Source organism: Girardinichthys multiradiatus, chromosome 1 (genome assembly GCF_021462225.1).
Source record: "Girardinichthys multiradiatus isolate DD_20200921_A chromosome 1, DD_fGirMul_XY1, whole genome shotgun sequence".
NCBI lineage: Eukaryota > Metazoa > Chordata > Actinopteri > Cyprinodontiformes > Goodeidae > Girardinichthys > Girardinichthys multiradiatus.
The window spans coordinates 12,753,042-12,766,559 of NC_061794.1; the positions used below are offsets into that span (position 1 = coordinate 12,753,042).

General features: G+C 40.7%; 1 protein-coding gene across 7 annotated transcripts in view; it reads right to left on the reverse strand.

The window, feature by feature from the left end:
* agrn (agrin) overlaps positions 1–12,975 on the reverse strand; it is a 414,019-nt gene extending 401,044 nt beyond the window's left edge. For 2 of the 7 annotated variants that reach the window (XM_047373582.1, XM_047373574.1), the window contains exons 1-2: positions 12,462–12,974; positions 7,169–7,430 (exon numbers count right to left, since the gene is read on the reverse strand). In XM_047373582.1, the coding sequence (XP_047229538.1) occupies positions 7,169–7,430; positions 12,462–12,665 (466 nt within the window). In that variant the 5' untranslated portion in view covers positions 12,666–12,974. Of the gene's footprint in view, positions 1–7,168; positions 7,431–12,461 lie in introns of all 7 variants that reach the window. The other 5 variants (XM_047373623.1, XM_047373597.1, XM_047373566.1 and 2 more) reach the window with 4 other exon arrangements.
* Positions 12,976–13,518: the final 543 nt, after the last annotated feature.

Below are 13,518 nucleotides of genomic sequence, written 5' to 3' on the forward strand. Positions count from 1 at the left end.
AAAGGGGACATGAGTTGGACCGCAAAGGATATTAAATCAAAGATTAAAGGATGGAGAGGTGCAAACAGGAACTAGAAAACCGACATGAGATGGACATGTGTTTAGGTCATCCTCATGATCCGTTCACAGGATTGAGGATGATGAATGAAAGCAGGAAGCAACATAAACAGATAATGATAAACACAGAAGGAAATGTAAAGGACAAGTCACAAGAGAGAGAGAGAAGTCTTTAACCTGGGTTCACATTGAATGCGCTTGGATGGAGAGGTAAATGAAGGGTGGAAAAGGAAACAACTCAGACAGAATTGTTGTCTAAGAAGCAAAATAGGACAGGAAAAGCTTGCACATCCCATGATTTGTTTTGTGAACCTAGGACCACAAACTGTCAAGTCTTTTCTACATCCTGCTTGTACCACACTGCGAGGCACTTCAAGTCTTAAGTGGCTGAGATTAAACCTTAAAAACATGCAAATCTAATCTTCTTTAAAAGTCCTATTTTATATTTACATTCCCTATACGTTTACAAGTTACACCTTCTAACTTTGAAGGAACATAGCACATCATCCATAACACACCATCCAAAAGTGAAACATGATGGTGACGGCGTCATACTGCAGGGATGCTGTTCTTCAGCAGGGACAATGAAGCTGGTAAGAGTTGATGGGAAGAACTACATCAAACATACAAATGGCTAATGCTTTGCAATTTCTTATGTTTCTGCTAAATTTTATGTCAAAGTTAAAGTTTTGTACTTATTTTGTTGTGGGAAACATTTTTAAAAGAGGTCTCTAATGCGAAAATAAACTTCTGTAACAAATATAGATGCTTCCTTCTGCTGTGTTCTCTTGATATGAGAAGCTCTGGAGTTACAGCTGAGCTGACCTAAATACAAATCACATTTGAGCCCATGCAACCAACCCCCCTCCACACCCTCTTTCCCTCGGGTGTCTCCTCCAAAACCCCTTTCTCTAAACCCGATGTTTCTGCCGTTGCAACAGCAAGTAGCTGCACTTGCCACAGCAGCTGCCCTGTTCCAGAACTGCAGCCTTGGTATCAGGAATTTTGTCACGGATCCAGTTCCCTGGAGGGAGCCCAGTTCTCATGCAGGCCTCTGAGCCTCTCCAAGCTCTTTATGTCAGGGATAGAAGAGGGATGGTTCCGGGTCACCGTACATCCAAGGCCCAGCTCAGAACCTCCTGTGTCACTTTTTAATTTCCTGACCTATCTAAAGGAAAGCTTAACTGGGACTTTGATACGACATAATAATACGACGGAAATAAAAATATTCGTCCATACTCTTTCATTTTTTCTAACTTATCCAAACTGGGAAAATACAAATTCCAGACTCTTTTAGACTTTTCCAGAGTGCATAGGGGAACTGCATGTTTGTATTGTCATTATACTCCTGTTTATCATACTTACAACATACTCATAATGATGTAAACTCAATCAAGATTCAGGGACATAAGTCTTTTCCACTGTTACTTCAGGGCTGGCAACCTGAAAAGTTCTAAAACCACTGCCACAGCAAAGTGACTACTCACCTATGCAAATGCTTATATAGTTCAAATAGAAAAATATGAAAATCTGAACAGGTGAGCCACAATTTTACATCTGAACTGTCTTAGAAAAGTTTTATTAGTGCTCCTCTATTTGTACTGTTGCATTTTTGCCAAAGAAAATACAGATCCAATAAAGCAATAAATAATCAATTATTGTTGAAAAAAAAGCAAGCATGGCAGTTTGCATCTGATTCACGCTGCGTATGGACATATTCGATTTTACAGTCCATGTTACTGTTCACACTCTTGGATCATATAATGACAGGCATGTTGCTACATGTGAGATGCTAGCATGCTTAGAGTATACTGCACTATCAATACCATCTGTGATTCTTTTCACCAGCAAAGAGATACACTTCTGATCTTTGCTGGGATATAAGCCAAGGTGAGCAGACTGTGGTAAAGTGGTCCATTCCTGCTTTGCTCTCTTCCATCTTTCATGGCTTTTTCATTTCATAGTCCTTTATCACCATGCCAAGCCGGAGCAGCACTCCCAGATTTTTAATTAAAATCGAAAATCTGCAATAACGCTGGAGACTCCGGGTTAGCTGGCAAATGGGTCCAATGGTCTTGCTTCTGTTTTTAAGCCTCTGTTGCTTGTTTCATCAAAGCCTTCCATCAGGCTTTCCCAATTGTCCAGTTCTGTTCACTTCACTGAATAAAGGGTCTGACATAATCCAAACAAGATATGCAAAGTTATAGAGGACACACCTTATATAAAAGAGTTCCATCTAGCAAATGAACTCTACAGCATTAATCCATTCAAAGAGGCTGAGAAAAATCAAAATACTTTAAGTCACTTCTCTTGACTTCCCATGACTCCCCGAAGACAAAAGGCTGCTTGTGTAGACATGGACTGGATAAAGACCCTGGTGCCTTACTATAGTTGTCTGGGCGCGGCCGTATAGTGTTATCGCACACTTTCCACAGGCACACTAAAATTCCATCTACCCCCTCTGGAATTACCCCGAAAAGCTATATGTTTCTCTACCCGGGAAATTAGGGGGTTGTCGAGTTTCATTGCGCAGCAGTAACGATTTAATCTATCTGCAGATTTTCTCTGTAAGATTAAATTATGAGCAGGTGGCGGCACAGCTTAATATTTTAATTATAAGGCAGCAAACATGCAGCAGGTTTTCCCAGAACGTTTTACAGCAAAGGCAGAACACCGTGCAGGAAATAAAAAAGAGCCTCCATTAACTGTGAGGAAATCATGAAGCTTGAAATAAATATTAATCTATGGGGAAAACATGTAGTGGAGCAACATTCAGACCGGACATTAATTTGAACTTTAACCAAGCTTGAGGCTTACAATCTGAGGATGCTTTTAACATAGGGCTCAAAACGAGTCGCAGAAAAAACTGGCAAGTTTGTTATAAATGACTGCCAAGACAGTCAAACCCTAATCCTAAACCTAGCCATGTTGTTATCATTCTATCATTATCTCTTCACATATCAAGAAGGTAAGGGGGGAGAGAGGAGGCAGCCAGGTTAGGAATTCCATGCCTCCTCCTTCTACCAACAGTGGGAAAAAAAGCTCAAAGTACTCCATGGCTCATTCATTGACAAAGCAAAGGAGCAGGAGGGGGTGGAGGTGGCTCAAACAATCATCCCACATCCCACCCACCCCGTGAAGCATTCCACTGTTCTGTCTGCTCACCCATCATTAAGCAAGACCACCTGCTGGTAAATCAGAACCCTCATCATGTTCTCAAGAAGCCCGGTTTACCCTATTACCAGTGAGCTGGTGCACTGCTGTACGCACATATATAGAGTTAGTGTTACACTATGCAGAAAAACCCTGCCCAGATACATTCCATAATGACACTATAGATTCAAATAGACACAACACAAAAAGGGATAAGGAAATGATCTTTTTTGCATAGCCGTGTCTCAAAAAGTTGGAGAAGGGGAGGAGGGATCAGGACTGAAGAAAGAAACAGTGCTTTGTTGCTATTCTCCATCAGGGCCTCCAGGGAACGACTTTGACATCAAGTTATCAAGAGCTGAAACAAAAGCGACTGATAAACAGAGCAAGACAGATACGATCTCCCTGTGCACTCAACACTTCTCCATCAAGACGGCATCCTGTCTCCCAAAGGCCCATCAATTCCACCTTCTTTCTTTGTTGTTGACAAATTGGAATGAAAACGTCAATAAATACATAAAAAACACTTTTTTTTTTCTGTTGGGAGATCATTCAAACATAAAAAAAACAACTTCAGGTATGTTCCCAAAAAGACTCCTGGTGACTGTGCTGGATTGTTTAATGGACGATCTGTAAGCTCTCTGGCTCAGTTTTAAGGGCGTCAAACTTAAGAGAAACTCTTTGCCTATTAACCCATGGCTTAGTTTGACTAGGCAAAGCTACATGAGTGGTTTTAGGGATTTTTTAAATATTGATTCAAAGCACCTTGATGGAAAAAGTTAGAAGGTGCTGTGTTCCTTTGTGGTAAGAGAATAGACAACCTTTAAGAGAGGGGAGTGGAGCTATGTGTGGTCAAATTTGGAAATAATGTTCTATAAATAACAAACTCACACTTTTTAAAGCCACACTATCCAGCAGACAGCAACAGGATACCTCTAACTGCTAGAGGAGCTTTTATATGGTGGCTAATGGTTGTCAATATTAAATCAAAACCTCATTAACATCAATATTATAAAATCAGAACACACTAATTAAATATCTGAATACATTGTTATCGTGGTAAAATTCAATAAAAGGAGCATCAACACAATCTGAGTTTTGAAATACGGCTACTTTTCTATCCACTTCTAGCAACTACTTCTGCTGCAATGGTAGCTTTTTCTTGTATGAAACACTCAATAATACTAATGATCTGCTTAAGTTGCATATCCACAGAGAATAAAAATCCCAGCAACCTTTGACATATTTCCTTATTGGGCATTTTGGACAACTATTTTTCTCATTTCCTGTAGCAGTTAGCTGTGCTAAAGTGTGAAAACTCTTACTACAGTAATTAGAGCTAGGAATGTACTACCTATCTGTGCTATAGACCTACAGTAAGTCGATCCTGTATGTAAACACACATAATACAATTATTATCTGCCTAACTGTTCTCACATGCCAAACATTAATCGAATAAAGATAAACATCTTTACAATTAATTCCTTAACAGGATTTTAAAACTGATACTTTACTAACTAATGCTATCTTGCGACGTAAACAAACTTAATACAATAAATATCTCCTTTTAATTATTCTCAGAAAACAAAAATCAATAAAATAAGCAAAATAATCCTACTTCCCCTATTGTAATTTTAAACTGCTAAGGTACTAACTTGTAGCAGATAGCTGTGCTTCAGTGCTAACGTTATTTTGCATTTAAACACAAATATTACACTAATTATCTCCCTACATTTTTCTCACATGGCAAAAATCAATGAATTAAGCTTAAACCTCCCTTTAACTTTTGAAGTAACAAATGAATGGTAGTTTGAAATGACTACTTTAGTGTCTTCCTGTAGCAACTAGCTGTGTTGCAGTGCTAATGCTAGCCTGAAAAGTAAAAAAAAAAAAAATGAACCAAACAGGAAATTTGGTATTACCGTTGTCCTTTTTTTTTATGTCCTCATCAATAGTGTTACAGCTAACAAGGCCCTTGTTAGCATTTTGACTTATGAAAAAAATTTATTTTCTTTTTCAGGGTTCATGTTACTGCTGAGTCAAGTTGTTTTATATGTTGCCACCACAAAGATTAAAGGGCAGCTGCTCTGGCAGTCCTCCACTTAATAATGATTCTTCCACATTATAACACATGAAGCTAAGTGTGTAATGGAACCTTGTAAACACTTGTTTATGGAGTGCACATTGGTGGCCAACAGATAGCACACATCCAGACAGATTGACCATAAAGCTGCTGGCAAGTTAAAAGACATAAAGTCTAAAACATGATTCCCGAAGGCAATTATCTTCATGCATCCATGGTCCAACCTAACAAACATGCCCCCCCAAAACAAACATTCCTTATGCTCCATGAGTTCACGTGTACAAACAAAAAATACCTTTTTTTTAATTTAACTTTACATCACTCATCTTGATTTCCCTCATGCCAAGGCTTTCACAAAGCCTTTTCTCTTCCACCTCAGACAATGCACCTCCCCACCTTTACTCTGCCAGGCATTCCTGGGTCTATCCTAGCTATCGAAAATGTCAAGAATGAGGAGAGAAACAGAGGAGGGTAGCAATGAGCACCGCGGCAGGTAGAGTCTTGTCCTGCTGCGCACACTTCCCACAGTCTCCGGAGTTGCTTTCATGGAACGGATGGGATCTGACTTGACTCCCTTAATTAAAACTCTTCACTTGAACAAGCCTCAAAGGTCATTCTCTTCTGGATGAAGGCATTCAAGCTAATTATCAGGGCTAGTTGTATTGCAAAAACAACAGAAAGGAGAAGTTATAGAGGGGAAGGAGATGAGCGGTGTCCTGAACTAGGACTTATGGGATCATCGGTGGATGAGGAGCTCCATGGAAAAGGTTCAATCTTTCACATAGGTGTTTTAACATAAGTGGTGTTTGATTGCTCTTTAAAATATTCTTTTGCCAGTAATCTTTCAGCTGCAAGACAGTATGAGCAAATCAGGTTATGCAAAGCATACTCTCTTGGAATACAAACCTGAAAACAAAAACAGCACATTCTAGACAGTCTAGCTCCCCTTTCTTCTCCAGCAGTCTGAGAAGAAGAAGAAAAGGGGTCTGAATAAAAAGGTTAGCCGAGCAGTGTTTCGTGCCTGGACAGTCCAACAGAAGAAAGTTTTATGTGTGTGCCAAATGGAATTTAACACTGCAAACAAGCTCCAAGCATTGGAACCTTTTGCCACCGAGAACCAGGAGGCAACCTCCCCTTACCAGTCCGCAAGATCGATTCAAACTCGGAACAACTGCATAGCTTGTCAAGCAGCAAAAAACAGTTAGACACCCACAGGTTCACCACTTGCCGGTGTCTGACAAATAGTCAGACAGTCAGATAGTCTGACAAATTAGTTATTAATTAACTCATGAGAAAAACAGTTATTAATTAACCTGCATCATGCTGAAAGCAATGTGGTTAATACCCTCCAAAAACCACCACAGTCACATGTGATCGCCATTTATCTAATGATTTGAGACTTTCTTTAGACTCCTTGCCTTTTTTGTGAAGTGCTTTACAATAATGTTAACATCTAGAAACTTGGAAAAAAAAACTTTGCATAAACCTAAAGCTCCTAAAATCCCTTGTGTGTTTCTAAAAGCAGAGGAGTTCAAATTCTGACCTCATAAAAATGAAAATCACGAAAATCACCATGTTCCTATAGGTTGTTTATCTGTCACTTTTTCCTCAAGGTATCATTGAAAGGCTGGAGCCACATCACAGAAACAAAGCTTCTAAAATGACTCTGACAGTCTTGTTTCATGAAGTTTTGGGAAACTTTACCACCATGAGCCTTAGGCTGTCTCATTGTAGAAAGCCACATGTAACTGAAATCCAAGCTGTCTTTCAGACGGTTCTTCTCATTGTAAGCCAGCACATCCTCAATACTTTAAGATGTACTCCAACATCTATGCAATGTTAAAACTTTCCAGCTCAGGTGTACTGGTTTCTTACCTTCGACGCAGTGTTCAACTTCCTCTAGGTTGCGAAGAGTAATCCTCATCAAGCTTGAGTTGAGCATCAGTTCGTTCTTGTGGTCCGGCCCCACGGCCTCCGGGTCGAGGTTGAGAAAAAATATGCGAGTGTCGCCTGTGGCCACCTGGTTGTCGCAGATTCGAGAATTCCCAAACCCGCCAATCGTCACTTTGTTGCCTCCATCCAGGAGGATCTCACGGTTGATGCTGGACTTCCCTTTCAAGTAGCGCCACACTCTGACCTTTAGAAAAGGAGGGATGAAAACAGAGTACGGTGCATGTTTTATTGAATATTACAACAATGATATAAAGAAAATAAAAAAGCAGCAACAACCTGGTGGTATAAGTGTTCACACCCTCAATCTGGTGCTTTGTTGAAAGGACATTTCTTGTCCACACCATATCGTCTTTGGCTAGGCCATTCCAAAATTTTAATTGCTGTCATTAAGTTTTTCTTCTGTTGATGAGGATTCTTTTTATTGATAAGGACAACAAGTCTACTACCATCTGAAGAAGGGTAAACCTAGAGCATGACGCTGCCACCACCATGTTTAACTGTGGTTATAGTGCTCTTTTGATGGTCTTCAGTGTTGTTTTTTGTGCCAAATATTCATTCAACATTGTTCAAAATTGGTTTCATCAGACCATAACAGGTTCTGGGAGATTTTGGGTGGACATGGACATTTTCTTTGGATGAAAGGATTCTTGTGCAGCCTTTCTCTTTATTCTTGATACAAGAATACAGAGGATATTTGTCATATGTGGGCAGAAATTCCTTCAGCTCCTTTAGAGGCTGCCTCTCTGGATTAAAAAAAACTGTTATATGCTGATTTAATTTAAAATATATACAGACATTTATATGTCAAAAACAGAAAGACATTAAAATCTTAGTTCTAAAATTACCCAAAGTAATATATTACAATGTTCAACTGAAAATACACCCATATGGTCACAATATTGAAGCTACAGCTACATTTTAGCCATTAACAGCCATGAAGATCACTTGTTAATAATCCATCGCAAACCTTCCAATGTAATATGTGTGCAGCAGCTGTGCCTCACATACCAGCTTGCTTTCTCTGCTGATTAGATAAAGATGTTTTATAATATTCCAGTCTCAGACTTAGAAGTCCTAATTTTTGTAGCCTAGGTGTGACTTGAGTCCAAGTCCCAAATTCAAGTGACCACCTATGGTTTTGGAATATATAAAATCCTCCTACTAACTTCATTATGGAACGTATTATGGAATACATGTATTTATTTAGGAAAATCTATTTAGGAAATTGAGTATGTACAATGTAAGCACATGCATTTTGGATACAGATTATAAAAATCTTATTGGTATGGACATTTGGGTCAATAAGATCAGTGGCACTAAGCAAAGAATGCTGGGAGATTTGTACAAAAGACAAACAAAAGGCCCAACAAATTGTGGGTGACCCAGATCACCCCCTATTTGGTAAATTGTTAGGCTTCCCTCTGGAAGGAAATTTAGAGCAGTAAGAGCAACCAAAAACTTCTATAAGAACTCTTTCATACCAACTGTTGACCATTATCTAGATATTGTGCCCATTGTGTGTTTATAATTTTAGTGTGCTTTGTCATTCAGTGTGAATGTTTCCTATGTGCCTTGTTTTTTATGCATTCTTTTAACTACCATGTGAAGCCAAAGATAAATTTCCACATATGTGGACAATAAAGATGAACTTAACTTAAATGAAACTTTTGTGCAATCAGATTTAACTAAAGCAGGCTTTTTAATACCACGATACCTGCCATTTTAAGTGGGGCGTGTACACTCTTAGGATGCACTGCACAAAGCAAGTTCGCTATTCCATACCACTATTAAACTCCAACCTCAATAAGTCAAGGCTTAGGGTCAAGCAGCTTTTAATGTGTTTTTGCCATGACAGACTCTCAACCAGATCTAGACTTTGTCTATCTCAGAAAGCAAATACATTCTTTGTGCTGACAGAATGGACGTTTTTAGGTTACATATTCGCCATCTTGTCCAATTCCGGCATTTTGTGGATGGTTTCTGTTTACAGGATGAGCTGTTGTTTTTTTAATCTGCCCCATTCATTGGTCGGAGAGACGGGAAGCGGTGGAAAAAGAGGAGCAAACAAGCTGACCAAACACAACTTGTTTAACTGTCAACAGTTAAAACAGAATACAGAGTGGCCAACCACAAGTCAGCCTGGTGCAAACGTTTAGTTGCACAAAGAAGGAAGGAAGAAACAGAAGGGCGTATACTTCCCGACTAAAGTTTGGATTTGTGCAGCTTTAAATCTCTTTACTGTCATTTCATTGTATACAAAACAGCATACATTCCTGGCGATGGTAGTGTTAAAATCTAAGAGAGTGTTAAAAATCATTCAACTTTTGATGCTGCGTTACTGTTTTTGCCCATGCTGCAAAATACATCAAATCACTGCCCTAACTGCAATATCAATATGTGAAGTAATGTAATTACACATGATCCCTGCATGCAACACTTGGTAGCCGCTTGCATTTCAGATCAAATGCTTTAATGCTCAGTATGCAAATGAAATACTTGGCCAGTCAGACGGAGTTTCACTGCCCTTGATCCCTGACATGGCTTTGAGTGGCTGAAATTGTTAAGCACAGGGAAAGTGGTAGAGGAGTCACGATGATGGAAAAAAATTAAAAGAGAGAGAAAGCTAATATCATTCTATTTAAAAAAAAACAACAATATTGTAATGCTAAATGTTTTCCAAATATTGTGTAGCCCTGCGTTTCATGGAGAAGGTGTGAGACGTCTCTGACCATGTTCAAAGCCATGTTCCTGCAGCGACCCTAAGACAGTTCCCTCTAAAGAGAAGCTCCCCTCACCATCCTTTGCAAGGCCATCAGACTGATGTCCTATAATGTTGTCAATCATTTAGACACAGGTGTTACAAAAATAATATAGCTTCAGGACCTGGTATCGCTTAGATCTCATGCTTGATTACATACACAGATCAGGCATAACATTGTGATCACCTGCCTAATAGTGTGTTAGTCCCACTTTTGCTGCCAAAACAGCCTGGACCTGTTGAGACACGGACTCCACAAAGATCTAATGATGCTCTGTGGTATCTGGAACCAAGATATTAGCAGCAGATCCTTTGAGTTCTGTAAGCTGTGAGGAGGGGACTTCCATGTCTTAGGTTGGTTTATCCAACACATCCCATAGATGTTTGATTGGATTGGGATCTGGGGAACTCCTCAAATCATTCCAGAACCATTTTCACTTAGTAGCAGGGCGCACTGTCCTTCTGAAAGAAGGCAGAGATGGGGTTGCAAAGGGGCTGAAAAAATGAAGGTAATTTCCAGAACCTTTCTGTGTGAGGTTAAGCTGTGAAAGTTTAGATTTTTTGTTTTCAAATAAGAAGCTTTCAAATATTATACAATTGAAACTGTTTAATATCCAACCGTTGATATAAATACTTCGTTTTCTCATATGCAGACATCTGTATGATATTTGCAAGTTAGATATGAATACCATACATCAAATACCACCCAATCTAATGTACCCAATAATATAATCCAACCTTGTTGTACTTTATGTGGAACTCAGACTCAAATGTGTGGCTTCAATAATTTTGTGCTTTGGACTCAAAAATCTGGTGTTGGTAATCTCGGGTTCTTGGTTGTGCAATATGCATGTAATTGGGGAACAGCATAGATATACTCACTTGCATTAGCATGAAATTTGCTTGGTTTAGTCAAAAGTTTGCCTGTACTATATTTACAGTACCTGTAAAGGGTCGACATTCAATATTCCCATTTATTACCAATATCATTACCATAAATTCTTGTTAATTCCCATGGAATGTTTCCAACTTTGAAAATTCACAGAAGTTTGCAACCCCAGACACAGACTTCAGGGATTACAGTTTCTATGAAAGGATGTACATGGCAAATATTCTTACGTAGGGGTTACATGACAAAGCAACATCCAGAATGATGACAGGATCCAAGGTTTCCCTGCAGAACACTGCCCAAACCATCACACTGCCTGTGCTGGCTGGCCTTCTTCCTGTAGTGCATCCTGGTGCCACCTAAGCCCGAGTAGTGTGATGCACACGTACACAGCTTTGATAGCTGTGATGTAAAAGATAACATAATACATCAGAGCAGACCACCTTCTGCTATTGCTAGTCCAGTTCTGATCTGATGGTCACACGCCCATTGCAGATTCTGTTGGCAGTGGTAAAGAGTCAGCTTTGACCCCCTGACCCGTCTGCGGCTATGAAGCACTATCAACAACAGACTACAGTACACTGTATGTTGTGACGTCTTTCTACCAGAACCACCATTAACTTTTTCATAGTCCAGGAGGGAGGAGCAGTTTGACCTACAGTAGCTCGATTTAACCCCATGAGGCCAGCCTTCACTTTCTAAGTGAGCCAGGAACCCGTTACCTGTTCACCACTCTTCCTTCTTTAGACCACTAGATACTGACTACTGCAGAACAGGAACGCTCCACAGGAGGTGCAGTTTTGGAGGTGCACCACTATTTGACCACTATTTTGTCGAACTCACCTAAGTCCTTAGTGTTGGCCATTTTTCCTCCTCCTACCACATCAACTTTGAGGACTAAATATTCACTTGCAGCCTAATATCTTCCACACACTATCCGGTTCAAAAATGAAGAGATAATGAGTATTATTCATTTCACTTTCTCTGTGGCCATATATAGAAACTGCAAACCAACATTTTCTACCTAATATAAGAGTCTGTTTGGTAACTTTAGAGTGAACTTTCACTCTATTCCCTCCCTAAAGACCCTTGTGCCACTGCCGCAAGTCATAGATATCTGGTCAGTGGTGCGATTTGTCAGCACCACCATAGAATAAATCAAGACTCAGAATATTTTCCCTGCGGCTACAGGAAAAGTGACAGGTTGCATATTTCCGGGCTTTATGGCAGTAGTGAGAGTTAACAGTCAGAGAGCAATGAGTATGCAGCTTCCTGCAGCAGTATGTTTTGGAAGATTACATGCTCGGTTAGGCCTGCCTCATACCTGTGTAATGGGTGAGTGGAAATAAAAAAAACTGCATGTACTGTATGTAATCCTGAAGGCAAAGTTTAACCGCTGCCAAATGGCGTTCGGAAGGAAAGCTTTAGATCTGGGACAGAAACTCATACTCTGTCCTGGCCTGATAGGACGACTTCTCTAAAGTCCAGAAGGCCAGTGAGCAGGTGTCTGAGCGCAGCACTGCGGACCACTTCTCATGCGTCCTCTGATCCCACTTTTAGACACTTACCTTGCAGTAATATGTATTATGCACCGGGTCCACGTTGAATATTTCGTCCACGGTTCCGGTCAGGACAACGTTGGCTTCCTCCTCCCTGTCCTCCAGGTCTTTCTCCGGGCAACTCGCGGCGCAAGGCGGCAACAGAGAAACCACGAGCAGTCCCGCCAGGAGCAGCGCTGCCCGGCCGGTCCGGAGTGTCCGCTGCGAAGCCATGACCACCGCACGGATGGACCCGGTGAAAAAGTTAACTTTTTCTTCTTAAATTGAACCTGGGCCGCCCGGTGCGTTCACGGACTAACTCCACAAGTATATCTGAGCGTGGTTTTTAAATGCTGCGCCGATTCCTCCTTTTACGCAACTTCCAGGCGTTTAAGCGGCGTCTCTTTCACCTTGCAGCCCTGTTCGTCGCATCTGCAGCCCGGGTTCAAGATCCCTCTCTGCCGCCGCCGGCTGGAAGTGCAGGAGGGAGAGGAGGAGAGAGGAGGGAGAAGAAGGAAGGGGCAGGGATCTCTCGCTCTCTTTCTCTCTCTCCAGGAATGCAACTACTCTTCTGCCTCTCTCACACTATCACTCTTTCACACACACACACTCGCTTAAACACACACACTTCCCCAGGATTTCCATGCAATCTGAATTGCTGATCCCACAAGTGAAGTGAAGTGAGGTGGGTGTTGATGGCGGGGGGGGGCGCATGCCGGGGTGCCTGGAGAAGGTGGCTATCCAACGCCGCCCCCAGTCGGACAGACAGTGTCTTTACCCCAGATCATTATCAGTGACCCCTCCTTAATATGTCCAGTGAAGGGGGGTTATTTAAACCTTGGGTAGACCTTTTTTTTATGTTAAGTAATCAAAGAGAAATTACCTTCCAGAAGCAGGCACTGTTTTAATAAATACGTAGATTTATTTATATGTTCCTGTGTCATTTTTGTCCTATGTAGTTTACCTATCCTTCCACTACTTTTAACAACAAAACTTCTGAAATGCTCTTACAACTTTTGACTTTGTCACACTAACACTATCAGCATCCCCCATCTGGCAACCCGTTTAAAAACTTTCTGGATGCATC